This window comes from Ambystoma mexicanum, chromosome 5q, assembly GCF_040938575.1.
Source record: "Ambystoma mexicanum isolate Mex_15411 chromosome 5q, UKY_AmexF1_1, whole genome shotgun sequence".
In the NCBI taxonomy this organism is placed as follows: Eukaryota; Metazoa; Chordata; class Amphibia; order Caudata; family Ambystomatidae; genus Ambystoma; species Ambystoma mexicanum.
In genome coordinates, this window is record NC_090933.1 from 50098749 (window position 1) to 50120636 (window position 21888).

A 21888-nucleotide genomic window follows, 5' to 3' on the forward strand; every position below is an offset into this window, starting at 1 on the left:
CCCAGAACAGCCAGCAAGCGCCCCCCCTGCACAACATCCAGAGTACGCTCTCCCCAGACGTCCGGACAAGCAGTGCAGGGTCTTGAGACCCATAAGCAGGTGACACATCCTAGAAGGCATAGGGACCAGGAACACCCGCAAGTAGAAAACTTGACCCTGAACAGGGAGAGGAACGGGCAAGACGGTAACCCACAACAACCGTTCGGAGAGAACGGATCCCATGGCCAACTACTTGGACCGTGAGCTGGGTACCAAAGTCCTAACCATGCAAACCTGGACAGGAGGAGACAGGAACGGCAACTGATACCCCCTCCAGAAGGAGCCCATTACCCAGGAAGCCGAACCCCACCGTTCCCATACACCTCCGAGAAGATAGAGACGAGGAGCCAGGGAAAACCGCCAGTCACTGCACTTGCACCAGAGGGAAATCACAGGACGTTGAAACAGGCCTGCGCCACAATATAACAGCATGCTTGTCAGCCCACAAAAAGATTTGACCTATCAAAAGGAAGATACTGGACAGGCCAGAAGTCCAGCAGACTATGGCCCCCTCAGCCGACAGAGGAGCCACCAGGCTGGCGTCAAAAGGGCAGAGTACTGTCACAAAGCGGGGCAAAGCAATCCATCCAGGATAGCCGACATCAAAGGCAACCCCCTACCTGAGGTATGCCTATACTGGAAAACCCACTGAAGTGACATCCCCCTCCACCAGCACCAGGGGCTCTGAGAACCCCTCTAAGCACAGACATGTGCCACCATGTACCCTATCACTTCCCACAAGTCTGAGAGGAGGCGTGAAAGCAACACGTCAGCACCGGAGGACCTAGGGCCTAAAAGAAGAGACACTGGGAACCCCCTGCATGGCCGTTACTTCCATGATCATTTTCCATAATCCCATGCCGGACAAGGGAAAAGCAAATCAACTCCTTTGACTTTCCCTTGCGCAGTTTAGAGGAAGAGGACAGGACAAGGAGTCTGCGTCCATAGCTAGCACAGACCCAAACACACCACTAACACACCACATGACTGAGAGGTGGCTTGAGCCCTGTATCCAGTAGCTGGTAGCCCCATGCTCTAAATCGTTCCAATGCATCGGTCTAGGAAGGATGAAGGACCGAGTCAGCACCGCTGAGACTCGAACCCGAAGTGTAGACTATGCCAGGCCGGTACCCTTCCGGCCGCTTGCAGATGTGTCCAAAATCTGCGCCGTATTCACAGGCAGCACGCAAGGAATGCAGCCAACATCCGGTGCATACTGGGCTGTGTGTGTCTGAGGAGCTGGTGGTATGTGACATGTCTGTGACAGAACAGAGCCCCGCACTTTCAAATACTCTGTCACAGTCACCCCACGACAAGAAGCAGAGAGTCCTCACAACAAAAAAGGAAAGCTAGCCCATACTGCCAAGTGCTTGCCATCATTTCCAATAAAGATGCGTACACAGAGCACGAGGTAACGGCCTTTCAAAGGAGTCAAGATGGCCATACCAGCAAGAGAGGGGAAAACATCAAGCACAGTCCTCCCCTCTCCTTACCTTCCCCCAGAGAATGCAGCTGACATCCGGTGCATCCTGGGCCGTGTGTCTCTGAGGAGCGGGTGGTATGTGGCATGCCTGCGACAGAACAGAGCCCCCGCACTTTCAAATACTCTGTCATAGTCACCCCACGACAAGAAGCAGAGAGGCCTCACAACAAAAGGGAAGGCTTAGCCCATACTGCCAAGTGCTTGCCATCATTTCTAATAAAGATGTGCACACAAAGCACGAGGAAAACGGCATGTTGAAGGAGTCAAAATGGCCATACCAGCAAGAGAGGGGAAAACATCAAGCACAGTCCTCCCCTCTCCTTACCTTCCCCCAGATAATGCAGCCAACATCCGGTGCATCCTGTGCTGTGTGTGTCTGAGGAGCGGGTGGTATGTGACATGCCCGCGACAGAACAGAGCCCCCGCACTCCCAAAGACTCTCTGCCACTGTCACCCCACGATAAGAAGCAGAGAGGCCTCACAACAAAAGGGAAGGCTAGCCCACATTGCCAAGTCGAATCAAGATGGCCAAAACAGGAGGAGAGGGGAAAAACACCAAGCCCAGTCCTCCCCTCTCCTTACCTTCCCCCGGGCCGTGCAGGACCCGGGACACAATGCTCACGCTGCGGTCCGGAGCCCAGCAAAGAACCGAGCGAGGCAATCCAGCTCAACTGTGACCCCAAGCCCCGCAGGGGGCCCAGGAGCAGTGCCGCACCTGAGGGAGCCGATGGCCCCGCCACACAGCCCCCCCCAGGGGGCCAGCAATCGGTGCTCCCTGGTGCCCCGCACCGGGAAGAAAAAGTCCAACCTGCCGGAGGCAGGAAAAATTTAAACTGAGTGACATGGATGTGGGGGAGGAGTTATAGGGATTTAAAGAAATAGAAGAAGGTCCTGTGTCGGAGGCGGGTGCCTCATGAAGTAAGTACTGGGACGAGGAAGAGTGGACGTGGAGGTAATGCCTGGAGCCCATTCCCGACACTATTGGTTGCAAGTGGGCTGGCCAGCGTGTCTTGTGTGCTGCCAAACAGCCCCCAAGAAACATGCAGGTCACCTTTGAGAATAAGGTGACGTGCATTTCTAAAACGAAAATAAATCTTTCAAAAATGCATGCTCTGCACAAGTGTCATTTGCATTCGTTTTTGAGAATCTGGCTCGTGGTCTTTTCACACACCTGACACTGAAGGGCTCTGTGCATTGCAGACAAAGACCTTCTTGAAGGTGAGGCAACAGTGAAATAACATGGGCTTGAATGCTGAAGTAAACGTTGTGCACTTCTCAAGGCCAGCAGTAGGTGTCGCTGGTACCCAGGCACAGCCATTTTGGGGATAGGAAGAACGTTGAGCTCCTGTCGGGGCAGAGGTCATAACTGAAGGCACTCACATCTGTCAGTGAAGACCGAGAGCCATACCTACCCAAATTCTGTGCATTCAACCCCAAACAGCGTCTTTCTGAAAACAAAGACGATGGGAAAACTAGGATAGCACCGATTTTAAATGCAGCTGATTGCGTTACATTTTAGACTGTAGTAGAAATAATTAATTCCTCTTTTATAATGCGCTTATTGCCAGAGAGCATTCTCTAAGCGCGGGACCAGCAGAGACGTAGACAGGCTAGGGCCTGAGCGGGCAAGGCCCACCCAAAATCTGTAAATGCCCACAAAGCAGCACTGTGTGGGCATTTACAGATGTTAATGTCTGTGCGCTGGGCCCAACTAAATTAGCTTCAGACTCCACTTGTTAGACAATCCTGGCTAAGCCCCTGCGGACCAGCATTCGAACCTGTGTTGCTCTGCGTTGTCTTGCTTCCAAGACAAACGTGTTGTCGCTGCGCTATCCTCCCTCCGTGTTAAGCGGCCATTAGGTGCCAAGTGCCAAAAAATACATGCTGCCTGTTTGGTCTTGTTTTCAGGTTGGCCAGTGACTCCTTTTCCCCATGAGCACTCTCTGCCAGTGCTGAGCGTTGTTCAGGATTGGTCTGAGAACCAAAAGTGGCCCTGGAGATATTTCAAAAGTGGCCCTATATTGCATCGAGCGAGCAAACCCAACCACTCTCTGCAGGGCATGGGTGGTTTACCCTCATATAATTCTTTTTTTTTTAAATGTGTCAAAAAGTTGTATTTTAAAGCATATTTTAATGTAATATAAGTCGCGTTGTAGTACCTTTCTTTTTTCATTCTGATATGCATTCTAAATATAGTACTACACGTGCCATAATCAGTGGAGTAACTATGCTGAAAATGTTGGGGGGGACATGACATCTGAAGAAAAGGTGCCCCAGCCAAATGAATGGGGACAAAATTGTGTACCATGAAAGTTGGGGGGGACAAACACCCCCGTCCCCCCCTAAAATTACGCCCATGGCCATAATGCAATATTGTGTGTTCATGAAAGCCTGTAGTATTTGATTATTTCACACCTGACATTCCGATGTGACAATCTTTCTATATGTCTTGTTAATTTCAAGACACCCCCCAGAAACGCATTTGTACTTAATTAGTATCCGGCACGGGTTACTATAAATGAGATAAACGCACTGATTGGTGCTTTTGTGTGCCTTACCAGTTGATAACCCTGCTCATGCCTTTGCACATCCCTCATAACGGTCTTCATTTTTTTTTTCTTTTTTTCAGGCCACCATGGAAATTGAGAAGGGACTACATTTAGGCCATTCTCCCTGTTCCATGACGGCCATTTTTGGTATTTACATTTTTTTCCATTTACTTTAATGGCCGTCACGGAAACAGAGAAGGGATTAAGTGTAGTCCCATCTCCCCTTCCACGGCAGCCATTTTCTTTGTTCACTATGACCACCACAGAAAGGGAGAATGGACTAAGTTTCCCAGTCTGCGGCAGCCATTTTTTCTTTCTTTTTCTTTGGCTGCAAATCGTAACAAGTCTCGCAACCGAAAAAAAACACCATTAGTACCCCGGTCTAACGGGCTGGGGTGCTAATGGCTATAAGGGGCAATACTTTATGCAGTGATGGCCCGCTGGCACGGGGTTTATTGCCTAAATAAGGCCTCCTCGCTTTGCTGTTGTCACTGGTTTAACACAGGCCTTCATTTTGTTGCTGTCCATAACGTGCACAACATTTACACATGAAACATTCAACACCATACAGGTATGCCTGAAAAAAAGGAAGTCTTCATTCATTGTCAGTGCCTACGTCAGCCATTAATAAAATGGCTGCCCATTAGGGGTACATTGCTGAAAACAGAGGCAGTCTGAAGAAAATGCATTGCTTGTAATGATTGTTCTCAAAGGTCCTGCTATTCACTAAACCTCCATTAAAAAAAAAAAGTGTTATCCCAAGCAGAAGCCAGGGATCTTGCAGCTCACAACATATAACACCCCTTAGTAGCTTGCAATAGTTAAGGATTGCCTCAGTGTGACAGGTAAGTTATTTCACACCTTTGGCAGACAACTCTCTTCCTTGCCTGGGGTGCAATATCAGTGCACACTTAGTCCTGTTACTGCAAGATAACTTAGTGGGTTGGGTAAATGCAGTTTTTCATTTTCTTGGCTGCAGAAGTAACTAGCAGAAAATACTCCACGCACACCCTGGTTTCCTGCTCAAGTTAAACTCCCGCTGCCTCCATCGTTCAACTCCTCCTTCTCCAGACCAGTCAGCGTACTGCCTGCATCTGCACGTTACGAGGGCACGTGCAATGCAGCTTCACAGTGAGCAGGCGCGTGCACGGTCAGGGTCTCCACCCTAAATCTTACTGCAAGTGAGAAACCAAAACGGATCCAGTGCTCATCGCGCACAGTAACCCCAACACAGACCCTGCGCCAGTCACGCTGCACAAGCAGAATCATTTAACATGTAAACCCACAATTTGTTGAATGTTGATGCACGTAGCTTTTTATCACACACATTAAAGCATCAACATTCAACAAAGTGCGTTCATGATGACGTTGATCCATGCCCTCACCCAGCGCGTAGGCATGGTACAGAGGCCCACCTGGAATGGTGCCCGTATCCCGATGTGCCAGTCCAGCACTGTCTTTTTTTAAAAATAAAAAAAGACTTTAATTTTCATTTTCTAATCAAAACTTGTCGTGTATTTACAGTTGGTTATGCAATCACAATTTACAGTACGCCTCCATTTGTGTGTATGGCTTTTATCTTAACTTCGTTTTCGATTTTATGCAATTGGATGACCCAAGACTACAACTCCCATAATGCAATCTGTTGCGAAGACATGTTTAAAGTCTTCCACCTGGACAAGTGAACATATTGAGATCTAGTTGGCTGCATTTTTGTAGCGATGGGGATGTCAAAGTGGAAAGCGCAGCTGAGAGACTGCAGAAACCTGTTCTATGTGATCTGGTCGAATTAATTTAATCAAATTCGATGTCATCGAATGTTTTTTTGCCACAAATATATATGGGGCGAGACCCCCACAACCGCCCCCTCCTATAAGCACCTCATATTATTTATTACCCTAAACCCACCCCCACATATATTTGTGGCAAATGTCGTTGGAAAAAAAGTGTGAATTCTCCCATGTAATAATCTACCTATCCCATAGAAACTGCGCTTATAAATATTGCAGCCAAGTTAAACTGTTTGTATTTCAGAAAGAAACTGACGTGACTGTTGTTTTTTTTCTTCCCCATTCCCCTTTCCACCCACCTCCTTCTTTCACATACCGGCCTCTGCCCTTTTGTTCTTGCTTCCCGTACCCTCTTTCCCGCTCTCCCTCTTACGCATTCCCATATCGGGTTTTCCCTTCACCCCTTTCCCACCTGCATACACATTTGCCTTGCACATTAATCTCACCCTCACTGCGACACGCCCATCTATCTCCCTTGCATCCCTCACTTTCTTCTTCTTCTTGTGCCACTTCTACCTCCAATTGTACCCTTTATTTCCTCCTTACGCCCCCTCCCATCTCTCACGGGATCCCCTCCCCCACTTCACTTCTCTCTCGGTTCCCCACTCCCCACTCCCAATGACATCTCCATTCTGTCTTCACCTGTCCCTTTCATCCCTCACTTCCCCTTGCCTTCTCTCCCGACTCTGTCCTTCCTCTCTTGCACCCCCATCCTCCGCTCTCTCCCCGCCACCCACACACCCTTGCTCCTACTCCCCCATCCTCCGCTCTCTCCCCGCCACCCACACACCCTTGCTCCTGCTCCCCCATCCTCCGCTCTCTCCCCACCACCCACACACCCTTGCTCCTACTCCCCCATCCTCCGTTCTCTCTCCCCGCCACCCACACACCCTTGCTCCTGCTCCCCCATCCTCCGCTCTCTCCCCGCCACCCACACACCCTGCTCCCCCATCCTCCGCTCTCTCCCTGCCACCCACACACCCTTGCTCCTGCTCCCCTATCCTCCGCTCTCTCCCCGCCACCCACACACCCGGCTTCTGCTCCCACCAGAGGCCTTTTATTTATTGCAACCAGAGAACTACCACTATCTGAATCAATCCGGGTGCACTGCGGATCAGACAATCAACGACAAGGAGAACTTTCAGGAAGTGAAGGTGAGCCGCTTGATTTTTTATTTTGTACGTTTATTTCATTGAAATAAAAAAAAATACCAAAATCATAGTTTGTCCCGATAGTGCCTTTTCCTTTTAAATCTAGTGCCCTAACCCACAAATTTCTCAGTCCTCTTTCTTTGAGAGTGGCTTTAGCTGTTTCACCCAACTCCTCTCTTAGGAGCACAAACTGTACCTGCCTATGGCCTCGTCCCCAGAAACTATGGGCCTAATTCTCAGAGCGTTTTTCAATGGGGTTTTGCCATTATAAAACGCTTCGGTGAATTAGGCCCATCTATATATTTAATTTCTTTTGTACCCTTCAACAAGCCACATTTTAAATTTCATAGTCTATCTTCCTTGCCTTATAAATAACAGATGTTACTGTTACTTAACTAAATGGTACACATTTTATCAACTGTGCGAGGTTGAAAGGCAGAACGCACCTTGCCTGAATTCGATCATATGCCTAGAGGTTCCACAAACATATGTGGAGATCTAAGTGAGTGTGAAGTTGGCCCAATTGATTAAAACCTTCAAAGTTGTCCTCTTCCTTCCCTGGCTCTCCCGATGTATATTCTCCCCATTTTCTGTACAACGCTCTGTTGCTTGCTAGCTCGGTTCCCATTGGTTAATGTTTGTTTCTACCGCACACCAAGTGCATGCAAAAAAAACGGCATACTGTCCATATTTTAGAGCTTGAAATGCAAGAGAGAAGCACGCTTGTTTCTTGAAAATATGCTATAAAAGAGCCCTCAGATCAAGTTCTGGCTTTGTTAGCGGAATGCCATTTTGCATTCATGTTCATTTTCCAAATACCAGACTTCAAGTACCAAAATGCAATGCAATGTGAGCCTAAAGGCCAACCCTGCGCAATGGGACCTACTGCTTGCTAAAGTACAGGGCTCAAGTCGAGGGTACTCGTTGGCGGACAGAGTCCACCCACTTTTTTCAGAGGGTGTACTCAGGCCTCCCCCCAGCTAAAATGGGAAACATTGAATGTCCTCTTTGAATTTAGGAATTAAAGCCGACCTCAGGGAATCGAACTGCTGTCGCTAGATTTGCAAGCCGGACACTTCACTGCCCTATATATAGTGAAAAAAAACAAACAACTGAAGTTGAAATGTCCCACTTTAGTACTGCAAGTTCCAGGGAAAACATTTGTATTGGTTCTTGATGTTTAAAACATGCACACCTTTTAACGTTTTCAAAAACACTATTGGAAGAGAATATACGTTCTTGGTTTTGTGTGTGTGTGTTGATTTTATGAAAGGCAAATGCCCTTAGTCCTGTGCAATTTTGGTGGTTATGCAAAGCCAATTTAATCAAATGTGCTTATTTCACCTTCATATCCTAATTTCTTGCGACGTCACATCCCATTGCGTTTGTTGAGTAGTCCCACCACTTACATTTTTAGGACTTGACCCCTGCTAAAGTAACATAGCCTCAGTCATGTCTTGATGAAGGCATGCAGCGTGCTGTTATATTTGCAGTTGGTCAAAAAGGTTTAGCACAGTTTTTTTGCATCAAATAAACTAATGTCCACCAGCAGCTGTCAGGATCGGATCTGAACACAGCTGTGCTGTGGCTAGAATGGCACTTTGGACCCTTGAGTAATGAGCCTGGGCCTTGCCCTCCATGCCATTGTGGCTTCTATGTTTCCCCCTCTCTGATCTTTCAGGTACAGAGAAGTGTTTTACATTAAACTCCTACAATGTCATTCTCAGCGCTGCCAGCTCTATGCAGGGGTGGCCTGGGAACTAAAAGAGGCCCTGGAAATAAGGTTCAAAGTAGCCCCACGTTACGCATTTTTGCAAAGTCCAACCCTTTTCCTATGAGAACATTTAGAAATAAAATAGGTTACCACACAAAATAGGCCCAGGGTGTAGAAGCCTATCAGGAAATCTCCAGAGTTCCCTATAGGCCAGCCCACCCCTGGCTATATGACAAAAGACCCCCCAGATCTGTCTGAAAACAAAACTCTCCAGACACTCACTGCATTTCAGGCGCCTGTTTTGCATTACAGCCCATGGCCTTTCCACCCAGAGGAAGAATTACTGCATGCCATTGGACGCCGCAGCCCTGTCTGCTCCCCAATGTGGGGGGGGGGGGAGGGGGGGCAACGTGTTCTATGAACTGTATGTCCCAAGTGTCAAGTCTCTGGCATGTGAAGAATGCCAACCCAAACCTCCCCCCAGGTCCACAGCGGCCAGGAGGCCAACAGCTAGCAGCAGAGAAACCATTCCCATTACTAGCAACGTCGTCTATGCGCCAGCCTCATCTCCTTGGGAAGATGGTGTCCTTTCTATTTAAGCGGAAAAGGAGACTAACACATTTGGAGACTAACGCATTTGAGCAAAGTCACGCATGCCACAGCGCCACGTAGTGACCATCACTGGAAGTTCACCAGCAGTTCAGAGCTACATCAGCAAGGCATTGTGGGTATGCCAACTAGCGAAATGCAAGCCCTTTGCTCCAGAAAATGGTGTTTGTCTGGCAGGGCAGTATATATTTCTATATATCTGTAAAATAATTCAATACTCATTCTGTGTACTTTATCGCCAAAGGTCAGTGTCACACAGTCACATACATAAGGGATGTTTGAAAAAATGGGGAGCGCATTATTTGCCACCTCCAAAAACATGTTCCTATATTCTCATTTTAAAGGGGGTTGCCGTCAAACTTCAGTGTCGCAACTGCTGCCACAGTAGTGAATGTGGCCATTTCCATAGCGGCATGTTCTCTTGTAGTCCACGACGTCATTTCCTTTTAGCGACATAGGGCCTCCCACAATGGCATGAACTGGGCAAACCTATAAATAAGCAAATAGGCAGTTGTTAAACTGTGAACTGAAAAACAAGTAGAGGGTGTCTTTTGTGCGCAGATGACGTTTGCTCTGTAAGCAGTCACCACAAGCTCCTCCCACCACAATATCACATTTAAGGCACTGCTGCTTTTTACAAAATGGAGGTGTAAAATGATCCGTTTCATGTGTTGCTTTTTTGCCATTGTAAGTGCCTATTTCAATTTGAATTATAGTGTGCTTTTGACGGCACTCGCTGAATGAGGCAGTTTGGGGCCTGCGTTCATTTCCTAAAATGCATTCTGTCCAAAGTGAGGCATAGTGAACGGTTGCACTTGCTCTTCCTATGTCTCTGCTTGTAACTGGTGTGGACTGCTTTGATTTAACCAATCAGAATGCTAGGGGGGAATGATCAAGTCAACTTTATCAGTCTGGTTTATGCGCCTGTTGCAGCATTGAAACGGCAACCCTGCAGGTGCCGGAGGATGTCCTCTGTCTGCTGGATGCGCCATGCGCTTGGGCACTGGTTCTCCTGGCTCTCTCGGTGGCTTTAGTTGGTATCAACCATGGCTTACTGGTAGAAACTGTGTAAAATCGAAAATGGGCTTCAGCGGTCTCATTCATGCCTTATTTTTTCCCCCTTCTGGCCCTTTGATTTAATGTCCTCCGGGTAGAGATACTTACGTCCAACTTGGCACACCACAGTGGTCGATCAGAAGGAGCCACTGCGCGATGTGTTTGTTAGCTGGCCACCTCTGTCAAACAAAGGGTTGGCCCCAGTGGAAATCATTATCTTGAAAGATTCATTGGTTTCAAATAATCACAACATATGTGAAACATCAGGCAATCAATCGAAATCCCATCTTGGACTAGTGAAAGCTAATGCCACATGTGGTAGTTGACACTAAATATAAAATATTTTATTTAAAGTGCATTATTTTTCATAATTTTGAAGTGCCTAGTTGATACTAGAATCAATTAAAAGAGATCACAAACATCTATACAAAATCTGCAGAACAATCATCAAAACAATCAATAGCTGGACAGTGCATAGTTAATATTTATTTATATACATGAGGAACAATGCTCTTTTGATCACAAAAGAATGTGCAATTGATAAGAAATAAAATTTGACTGGAAGCAGTGAGCTCCTTACAATGGGGTGAGTTTGAGGGGCATTCTGACCAGGTTCTGAAAGGAAGTAAAATGTCCTGTTAGTCGCCACTTGACAGCATCCGCCTAGGTAAAGCAGTGTTTTTCTTTCAGACTGCCATGGAAGTCATGAAGTTCAGCCGTGAGGATGTACGGGAAGTTCTTCGGCTGCTTGCTGGCGTTTTGCACCTAGGGAACATTGAGTTTGCCACCGCTGGCGGTGCACAGGTGTCCTCCAAAACTGGTAAGTTGAAAGCTGCACTTGCTTGCTCTGTTGGACAGTGAGTAAGCTGTTTATTGGAGGTAGTCGTAGGATGGTACTCGAAGTCTAATGATTTTATTCAGGGCTTTAAATGGGACGGGGCTACAGCCCCGGGAGGCTCCCAAAACTTCTGTTGAACCAGGGTACTGTCAGGGCTCCCTCCGCTCCCACCAGCCCAACTGCAATTTTTATTTTTCTCTTTCCCACTGTACTACTGGGATTCGAACTGAAGCCCTGCCCGTGAGAAGCAAGTGTCACACCCACTGCACCACTTGGTAGATGCTGGATTTGGGTTGTTTTATTCAATGGACTGCTTGCATGCCCCTTTACGGGCTTTGTGTGGCAAGCAGCCTATAAAAGAAAAAAAGGCAATCCAGCACCTACCAAATGCACCTACTAAATAGCACAGTGCTGTGCCATTTCGAAAGCTCTGGATTTCTTTTGTTTCATTCAATAGACTGCTTGCCACATAAAGCCTGCAACAAGGACTTATGTGGCAAGCTGTCTATTCAATTAAACAATTTAATCCCAGAACCTACCGAATAGCACCGTGCAATGTGACACTGGCTGGTCACCGGCAGGGGTGGACTGGCCTATACGGAACTCTGGAGATTTCCCGGTGGGCCTCTGCACCCTGTGCCTCTTTTCTGTGGTATTTCCAAATTTTCTCATAGGAAAAGCATTGGGCTTGCTGCAAATGTGTCATTTGGGGCCACTTTGAACTTTATTTCCAGGGCCTCTTTTAGTTCCCAGTCCAGCCCTGGTCACCGGCAGGGCTTGGTTCGAATCCCCAGCACGGCAAAAGAAAAAAGTGCTGAGTGGTGGATAACGCTGTCTGGCAAATATCAGGAACATGTTTTTTTAGGCAGCTAAACTAATATCATTATTTGTTTTGATCAGATTGTAAAATCTGAACGTTGATCTAAATAATGGGCAATCATGAACCATGTATTTTGGGGATTTTATTTCTTATTAAAGGGTATTTGCTAAGGCCCCGCCCAGCACTATATAGGGCACGCCCCCAATACAAATGCTGTGAAGTTTTAGAACCCCCCCCCCCTCGAGTTCTCATAGGCACTACTTCTATTGACGCCAGCAGCTGTCTCTAAGCTTTGAGGATGCGACGTAGAATGGCTCAAGCGATGAAAGAGAAAAGATCAAAGCAAATGCTGGGAAAGCCAAGGCAAGAATTTCACATGGCCATTTTGCAACAAGAAGCAGTTAGGTGTTGTGTCAGTCTAAGAAAGAATTATGGTCCACATTCCGAGTTTGGCTGTAATTCGGTGGTAATTCTGCCAAATTACCATGAAAATCGGTTGCCGTTACTGCCACTTTAGAGCCAGTTGTTTTACCACAGGAATACAAGTGGTTGCAGGGCGGTGTTTGTCCCCATCATTTTTGGCGGAATTACCACCGGCGGAATTACTGCCTGGTGATGTTGGCGCAATGACAAGCAGCCTTGTTTGCAACAGTCTGGTGTTACTTCGTTTCCGCGTGCTCCACCAGATAAGAACCACCGCCAGGCCACTTGCAGCATGTGGCTAAAACAAGTGTCCCATGAACTCTGCTTGTCCTGGTGATACCTGTGATCTTCGCCTAACGCTTCCCTTTTCAGAAGCCTTGCGTGTGCTGCCATGTGCACTCGTTAAGATTGCAGGTGTGTGTGCAGAATGTGATTTTCCACATTAGCTGCTCGTTTGGCTCCGTTTTTGGCTGCATTCCTGACGGGACTAGCGTTTTCATGCAATGCACTTTTCATTAGATTGTATTCGTATATAGCGCCCACACTGACTTTCGGCTATGCCAAGGATCTTTCAGGGTGAGCAGACACAGTGGAGTGGTGGTTCTCAGAAAAGGGTCAAGTGCCTAGATGTCAAGGAGAGATTGATCAAAAGGCTTCAAGAAAAGATGCTGGAGTCGGTTCTCTGTACAAGGGTTTGTTATTCCCGGGTTATTATCGGTAGTAAAAACCCGCGTCTTGCTCTGACCATCCTGTATACATGTTGTCGCTAAGTTTCGCTAGATGCAAGAATCCGTGTGAACAAGTTATCAAACTTCACACATTTCTACTTCTGTACGTCCTTTATCCAGTGATTAATGTATTGTATTTTTTCTGGATTAGTATGACTAGTGACTGCAGGTTAGTGCATTTGCAAAGCGCCTATGATCCGACCAGACTGCCTCTTGGCGCCATGGTATAAGGTGTGATGTTAGGAGAAATGTCTATAGGTCTTGTGATTTTTGCACACTGCACTGTACATTTTGGATCGTTGTGGGAAATAGTGGCTGCATCAATGATGAGAGTTTCTTCTTTTCAGGAATGTATGTTGTTGTTATGTTTGGTTGGGTGCAGGGCTCCTTCAGGCAAGGAACTACCAACATGTCACTTTTGGGATACATACTTTCGACAAAAGCTACATTTATGTAGGTTACTGATTAGAACCAACATGAATCTATACTTTGGTACCCACGTTCACTGTATGCCATAGTGCTCTTTCCCAGAGGCTATGTCATCTCTCCTTCAACTTAACATTTTGACTGGTTGTCCTCAATTGATGCCGTAGATTTCACGAAGCCTTTTTCACATAATCAGAAATCTTAGAATTTGTTTTTCTTTGCATTTTTTAGGTAAGTGGGTACATTTTAAAACATAGATGGGGTGGGGTAAGGGGATAGGATAAGGTTGGGGTAATTGTGGGGGGGGATCTCCCCCAGCATAATAAAAAAAAAACATTTGAAGAACAAACCAGAAGATTTTGCCATTAGGTGAAGTGGATTCGGGTAAATCAAGGGCATCCGTCCTCAATATCTGGTGGATTCTTTTTCATGCCAAATAAATTATGTCAATTATGCAATGAATAATGAAAGTGTGCCGTGGCTCAGTGGTGTGATCCGGGAATCGCTGGGGGAGGTTGGAAGGGGGGGGGAGATGAGAGAGACGCTGACTGTTATTATTCAATCATGTTGTAACACCCGTGTTGTAGGTTGTGCTCTACAGTGTTAGGAAGATGGTTAGACGGTAGTCTAAACATAACATGATAAAACAGTGCGTTATGTTACAGAAGTACATTACATAGTAAACATGCATTACAGTTGCAACAAAATTACATTTTATTGGGAAGAAATAACTATTGTAATGGTATTTTGAACAGTTTTTTTGCTGGGAGAGTCTGCCATGTGTTTTGGTGTGTCACTGAATAAGTGATTGCTGTCATGGGAGCCAATTGTGGGTGTGGGGCTCAGCCAATTAGTATGGGGATCCTGGGCCAAAAGTTGGAGCAAGCAGCGATTATAGAGGCAGTGTTCTCCGGAGTAACTGATGGCAGTTGTGGGCTCTGCAATTTCAAGATATACAGAACATTATATTTCCTGCATAACCAATAGATGGTAGTCATTACAGTTGCAAAGAAATGACAATTGCGTTAGCAGGGAAAATTGGTACTGGTACTTATCACTGGTATTACCGTTGGCAAAAGTGACTAGAACTATTACTGTATCTGTTTTGAGCACCATAGCCTAAAAGGCAATACAGAATCTCTTATGCAGTCATAAAAAACAATAACATTGTTATCGTTGTGAATCCACACGCCTCAAACGACTACTGTGGTAATTTTTGGCCTGTGGGATGAGCTGTTCCCTGCACGGAGGTTGCCTGATGTCTTTTTGTGTTTGTGTCCCATCACCAGCTCTGGGAAGAACGGCGGACCTCCTTGGGCTGGACTCCGAGCAGCTGACTGAAGTATTAACCCACAAATCGATGATACTCAGGGGAGAGGAGATCTCCACGCCTCTCAGCATTGAGCAGGTAAGCAGGCAGGATCATTGCGGGTTTGGTGAGGTGCAGAAACTCAGGGGCCAGTGATCAGGACAAGTGCCTAAGCAGCATGTTGGAAAGAAATCGAAGTTTTCTGACATTGGGTGTCCCCTTGGCAGCTCCAGTGATCTGAAGTGACTAACGACAAGTTCATTTCTGGTGATTTAAAAAAAAACAAAATAGTTGTCACAAACTCTGGGAATCATGAACAGCAAGAAATACAGGTGTATCTTTGGTTTTCAGGGTGGCATGCAAATTGGCGTCTTGTCATGTATAGTGTTTCAGAGTGTCTCGTCAAATAACAAATATCCCATCCTGCAGACAGACAGGGTTCTTTGAAGGGACATTAGCACCCTGGGCAGGAGAGCCAGCCAATCAAGTGGCGAGGAGCGCAGGCTTGAACTGCTGGTGTAAGCCCGATTTTTTAAACTGCCTGGTGGTCGCCTCCCCCTGCTGCAATCTTCCCACCACCCTGTGTCCCCATTTTTACTTTACTTTATTAACTCCACCCCTCCCGCCGGCCCACGTAGCTTATTTCGGCACCTTCCTCTCTGCTTCCCACGGCCGCCATGGAAAGGGAATAGGGGGTCCGTACTGAGCCCGCCTTCACTTTTGTATGGCAGCCATGTTGGTAAAGCATTTTAACACCCCGGGTTGCCTCTTTGGTTACCTGGGGTGCTAATGACCTATGTACCCGTTCCACGGGCAACATCTGGGGAGTAACAGCTAGCATGTTCCCTCCATGCCTTGCTCCCATACTCCCAAACACCACACTGAACTCCATACCAAACATCATCATATTATTGGATTTTAATGTTCTATTTACTTGTACCTCAAAGTATTAAGAGCACAACAACATAGAAATCAATATTATAAACAGAAATTCATTTTCATCAACTCGTGCTTAATTGCCACATGAAGGACAGGCTCCTAGATTTTGCTGCAACAACAGCCTCTTTTACTGTTGCATAACCTATTTTTCTGACACATATCTTGCCTTCTGCAGCCCCAAAAGCCCTCAACACGCTCCCCGGCCTCTTCCAGCCAAACACACCTCCCACTGCCTGCCCTTGCTGTATCCTATTAGTGTTCACCAGGTCACAAGACCCGGAACACCAAGAGGCGTGGTGACAGAGACTTCATTCTCCCATGTCCCAGCTGTTGCGTGAGAGAAGAGAGGATGCAGGGTTTGTGTATCCCTTTCTGCTTTTTATTTAGTCATTTTGGGCCCCCAAACACCCTCAATGCGGTACCTGGCCTCTTCAAGCCAAAACTGCCCACCCTCGCCAAATCCTGTTGGTGTTCCAGGTCATGAGACCCAGAACACCAGGAGGACACAGTGACAGAGACGGCATTCCCACAGTTCTCTGCTGTTGCGCAAGAGAAGATTCAGGGCGTGAGTAGCCCTTTCTGCTTTTTATTTAGCCATTTGGGGCGTTTTGCTGCCCCAAACGCCCTCACTGTGCTCCTGGTCCTCTCCCAGCCAACCCCACTTTCCACTGCCTGCCCTCACCACATTCAATTGGTGTTCACCTGGTCATGAGACCCGAAACACCACATTTGAAGCTTTGTCCCCGGGCAGCTTTGTCCGAGCAGCCGGTGAAAGGCACAGGCTAAGGGCACCTTCTTTAGGGTGCCTTCCAATCCTGTTCACCTGCCGCCCTAGCCCTGCCAGACACCTTGCGATCTATCTACAGCTACTTTCAGGTAAGGGACTCATACTTTGAACCTCGCCACTGCTGTATTTTGCCACAGCTACACAGTGCTTCCCAGAGTTTTCCAATTGTGGGTTGATTACATTGGCCCACTCCAAACATGAATTTTGCCTGGCAAAGGCTCCTAATGCAGATTGCTTCTTCAAAACTCGCCATTGCTTAAATTTTGCCACACTTCTGTTTTTCTTCCCAGAATATTCCAAAGGTAGGTTTGCCTCTGTGAGTCTCTCGACTGCTGTATTTTGTCATTTCTGCATAGTGCCTCCCAGCCGTTTCAATTTGTAGAGTCTCACCACCGTTTATAATGTTGCTATCCTTGCGTTTTGCCTCTCAAGACACTGCTTGCAATTATACGTTTTTTATTCCTACAAAACAGAAGTGCACCAGCAAAGAACTCTGCTGCCACCGAACGTTCTGCTAAATTAGGGTTGTGCAGTATGCTAAAAGGGCACCTGCCGTCATCCATGTTGTCATTACATACAGTGAAAACCCACAAGGCTGGTTGGCGAAACCCTATACATGGGTGGCCCACTCCATAGGGGATGCTAGGTGATTGATCACAGCTTTCTTGTCCGTCTCCGTCCATGTGGGTGCTGCTGGGCTCGTCATCCGCAGTAGAAGAGGGCCTAATAAGCAAATAGTTACTTTAAAAACTATGCTACTCTATCACTGTAATGGTGCACCTGGCAGACACAGGCCCAGGTGGAGAGCCGAGGTCATACTAACTTGCATACTTCGCTCATTCCAAAATGCGCCAGCAACCTCCCAAGGTCTTCCACCCTCGTTTTGGGCTATAATTTCATCCCTCCCTGGCACCACGCAGCACACATCACGTGACCCAAATGTGAAGGCGAGATAGCCTTGCTTTCTGATCTTTTTGATTGATCGTGGGTCTTACAGCTTTATGGTTGGTGGTCTGGGCATGGCTGGCACCATGGTATGTTGGGGGTCTTGGGATCAAAGCATAGAAGGGCTGTAGCTCTGACGCGGGGGTGGTGGGATTGAAGGGCCATGCTATCTGTATCGTGGGATGGTAATGGCCAAGAGGTGCTCTGCCCCCTTCTCGTGGCCTTGCAGAGCACATTCCTCCTGGGCCGCAAAGGCCTACAGCCTCTGAGACAATGAAAGTCTTAAAACTCCCTGAAGCTCACTCATGGTGTGGGTTATGTGTGTGCTAATAATGCAGGCCTAATACTAACACATTTGGTGCTTTCGCTGCGCTTGACCTGTCTGCCAATAACTAAGATGGCGTTTACACGTGCCTCTACTATATCACTCCTAATGCATGCACTATGCGATCGTGCACTCTCCTACATGCACACCACCTTCCCCCTGCTCTCGCGAAGTGCGGTCTATTGTTTGTTTCTCATTCGGAATAACCTAGGGGGGTGGGGAGACCCTCTCACCTTCCCATGCAGAATCGGTCCAACTGTTCAGATAGCTTGACTCTTTTGACAATTTGACACAGCACCCGTCCACACACCTGATAACATGGGCTTCTATTAGGGACCTAGCCATTTCCTACCTACCTTCGATTAGGCTATAAATGCACACGCGCATTTTACAACTCTTTTCACTACTCCTCAACTGGGACTACGGTCTTCCAAAAGGCGTTCATCCTCACAGCGCTTCGAGGCCATACCAATGGCAGCAGGCACTATACAAATGCCACATAATATAACCATGTTTCTCGCTGCTCTGCTCATCTCTGTTTTCACTCCCAACTTCTCAGCCGCTTCATTATGTTTTTCTCTGCTCTTTCTCCTGCCTTATCACTGTTTTCAGCTTCATGTCCATCTACCTATGGATATCGTTCCTCCATCTCTCAACATCATTGGTGCACAACTGGTTTCATTGGACGGCCAAATGTACCACACAAGCCACTTACAGTGGGCCGAACTATCCATGAGAATGAGCATGTGGTAGGGCCATCGGTGCGCACATTTGTGTTAAAAAAAACGTTGGTTTTAAAGTGTACTTTATATTGATTACTGATTGATTAGTAAAACCGTGTGTATGATGAATCAAAGACAAACACTGTTCCACAGAGGCTTCACACACCTGACATGACTAACTTTAGGCCAAGCAACACTTCATCATTAAACTCATTTGACTTGGAGGACCATAAATAATGTCCTAAAGGCGCACATTCAGTCTTATGGCCACATGTTGTTAACCCCACTGCTCGACAGCTCTGTCTACGGGCTCCATTTCTGTGGTCTACTTCTCCTGCTCTGGGTTTAATTCAGTTTTCTTTCTCCCTCTTTTATCATTTTCTTTCCATCCCTCTCCCGTTCCTTTATTCCTTGTTTATTTTCCTTACCCTCTCTTCTTCTTTATTTTCACACATTGTTTTGTTTCCTTTAATTTTCTTTCTCTTCTCTTCGTCTTTCCCACTTAACATTTTCTTTAATTCAGATTGTATTTCTGCCTTCCTCTCGATGCCCCTGTCACTTGTCCTATACGTTCTATTGTTCTGTAGCTACCCTGCTCCTTTCTTTCCCTCTTTCAGTTGCTAACTCGCCCTCTGTCTCCCTCTCTACTGTCTCTCACTCTCTCCCTTCCTCTATAGCGCTCCCCTCTTTTTCTGTCTGATTCTGTCACCCTTATTTCGCTTTCTCTTTCCTTTCTCTCTTCTTTTCTCGGTGCCTGGCCCCTAGGGCCCCACTCATTTTCACCCAGTTCTCAGCAGGACATTCTGCTTTTTCTGGGTAGATTTTATCTTTTATTTTCTTTCTTTTTTTCTTTTTTTTTTAAGGTACTGCACCTTTGTTTCAAACTTTGGTTCTCGTCCGACATATTCAATTTTTTGTACTTCCTATTCAATTTCATTATGGGTTCCTGATTGGCTTGTGTGATAGCATACCTTAAGATGTGTTTTGGTGCCATTGCGTTCAGTGTTGGCAGTGTCTCCATCCATTTACTTGATGGTAGAGTGGGTTTTAGCCCTTAGAACAGCGTGTAGTGGAGGATGTCGGCCCTTTGGTTGACATGCAAAAGGCCGCAGGGTTTGTTTGTGTTTGGAGGTAGCAGTGAGTCGCAGGTTCTGCAGTAATGTCTTAACTCTGTTGCTTTGCTCCTCTTGCAGGCCGTGGACAGCAGGGACTCCGTGGCCATGGCACTTTACTCCCAGTGCTTTGCATGGGTTATCAAAAAAATCAACAGCAGAGTCAGAGGCAAAGATGACTTCAAGTCCATTGGTATTCTGGACATATTTGGCTTTGAAAACTTTGAGGTATGTTGCAACAGCATGGTATCCCTATAAGGTTTGCAGTTGAAACTCGCCGCTCACTGCCTTTCATAAAAGATGTAGCCGGGCCTTCATTTCGCACACATCGAGCGGTGGACTGGCCTATGGGCAACTCCCAGGTGGGCCTCTGCACTCCGGGCCTCTTTTGTGTGGTAACCCATTTTATTTCAAAATCTTTTCATAGGAAAATGGGTCGGGTTGCTCAAAATGTGTAATATGGGGCCACTTTGAACATTATTTCCAGGGCCTCTTTTGGTTCAGTCCACTCCTGCACACATCTGACTAGTGTTTAAAGTGATTTATTGTGCCCGTAGATCCCTAAACGCGCTGTGTGGGCACAAGAATGAAATAAGACATCCCATTTATCATGAGGTTCATAAAAAGAACATAATTTACTGTCTGAGAAAACATTCCAAATAAGCATATTAGACAGAATTCCGTATTTATTGCAGGACGCCTTTGCCAGCGTGTACACAAAAGCAATGATCCACAGTCAGTTCCCAGGTCGTTTTAGGTCCCAAAGCTAATTTTTGGGGATCTTGGCATCACTTTTTAAACCCTAAGCACCCAAACCAGTGCCAAAAAAACTCTCCACTCTGAGGCGTTGCCTGAACCATCTCACCTTGGCGAGGGAAGCACGAGATGTGAAAGTTAGCATGCATGACATTGCATGCAGAGGAACTCGTATGATCCCTGGTCTTTGCCTCACCCATAATTGCACCCCCTGTGAGTGAGATCCCAAAGGACAAAAGACCTCAAGCTGTGACATTACTGTAGCCCCACCTTTCCGGGATGTTGGGAGAGATTGATGTCTCTGAGCTGCCTGCTGAAGAGAAACATGTTGAGAAACTCTGCAGTAATCAGAGTCGCACTGATGCTCGCTGTTAGGCGCGTTTTTCTACTTTTGGCATCTTTCCTTCATTTACCTCAATGCAGTCCACAATGACTCACCTGCCACTTTCATTTAATTTGGGGTTCACTGGTCAGTGCAAAGAATATGTCTCCCTTTGTTTTTCACCCCTGTATTTTTGTAGTGTTGCCCAAGACATCCATGGCAGGCTGCTGGGACACATTTTGTGGTGCTTTTTATTTTTCTTAAAGTAGCATCCCAGTTACTGTTGTGATATGTACTGAAAAAGCAGTGGCAGTAAACTGTTTTTCATCTTTTGTTACTGCAATAATGCCTTTTTGATGTCCATATACTCAAAAATGTCTCCTTGTGGTACAAGACCTGTCCTTAGTGTCAACTTCTTTTTTGGGCCATCTTTTTTCCTTCTCAACTTGGACATTGCCATAAAAGGGCATGCACTTTTGCCATATTCCAGCTATAAACTCCCGGGTATTGCGTTGTGTGAGTGAAGTGGATGAAACTGGGATTTGGGTTCGTCTGGTACCAATCCATACGTCAGGCTGGGTGCATCCGGTTGATAGGCAGAAGGCAAGGTGGCAGGCAGTGATTGGACAGCCTCCACCTGTTTTAATTTTGCAGGTCCCTTTCATAGGTGTTTTGGGGCAGGTCTAAACCAGAATCTCGATGAAAGGAGAGGACCTGGTGCCATTTGAGAGCATTGACCACAAGATCCAAGCATTTGAAGCCAGTGGAGGTACTCCTGCAGTGACCAGCATTGGCCAAGCCAACCACAGTGCTTCGGAACTCTGTCTTGAAACCTGATGGGAAAATCTGAAACGGGGGTCTTCCTTCTTTGGACTGGTGGGACCGACCAGTCTGAGGTCCTGCTCTGCATTCATCACTATCCCAAGGGCCGAGTGTTGCCGGGCCTGAATTTGTCCCGCACCTCATTGGAACTGGACTGCGTTTTTGAAGGGCCCCTTTGTGCCTCATCGCCAGAATGTTTCTGGTATCCTCAGAGTTATGCTGG

At 46.8% G+C, this 21888-nt stretch overlaps 1 protein-coding gene and 1 long non-coding RNA gene across 2 annotated transcripts in view; one reads left to right on the forward strand and one right to left on the reverse strand.

Moving 5' to 3' along the window:
* MYO10 (myosin X) overlaps nucleotides 1-21888 on the forward strand; it is a 640382-nt gene that overhangs the window by 354802 nt on the left and 263692 nt on the right. Inside the window, exons 9-12 of the mRNA XM_069620501.1 lie at nucleotides 6912-7015; nucleotides 11082-11211; nucleotides 14916-15034; nucleotides 19847-19993. Coding sequence (XP_069476602.1) covers nucleotides 6912-7015; nucleotides 11082-11211; nucleotides 14916-15034; nucleotides 19847-19993 — 500 coding nt within the window. The remainder of the gene's footprint in view (nucleotides 1-6911; nucleotides 7016-11081; nucleotides 11212-14915; nucleotides 15035-19846; nucleotides 19994-21888) is intronic.
* Nucleotides 10858-21888, reverse strand: part of LOC138497193 (uncharacterized) — a 79890-nt gene continuing 68859 nt past the window's right edge. The window contains exon 2 of the long non-coding RNA XR_011278533.1: nucleotides 10858-15199. This is a non-coding gene — a long non-coding RNA (uncharacterized lncRNA). The remainder of the gene's footprint in view (nucleotides 15200-21888) is intronic.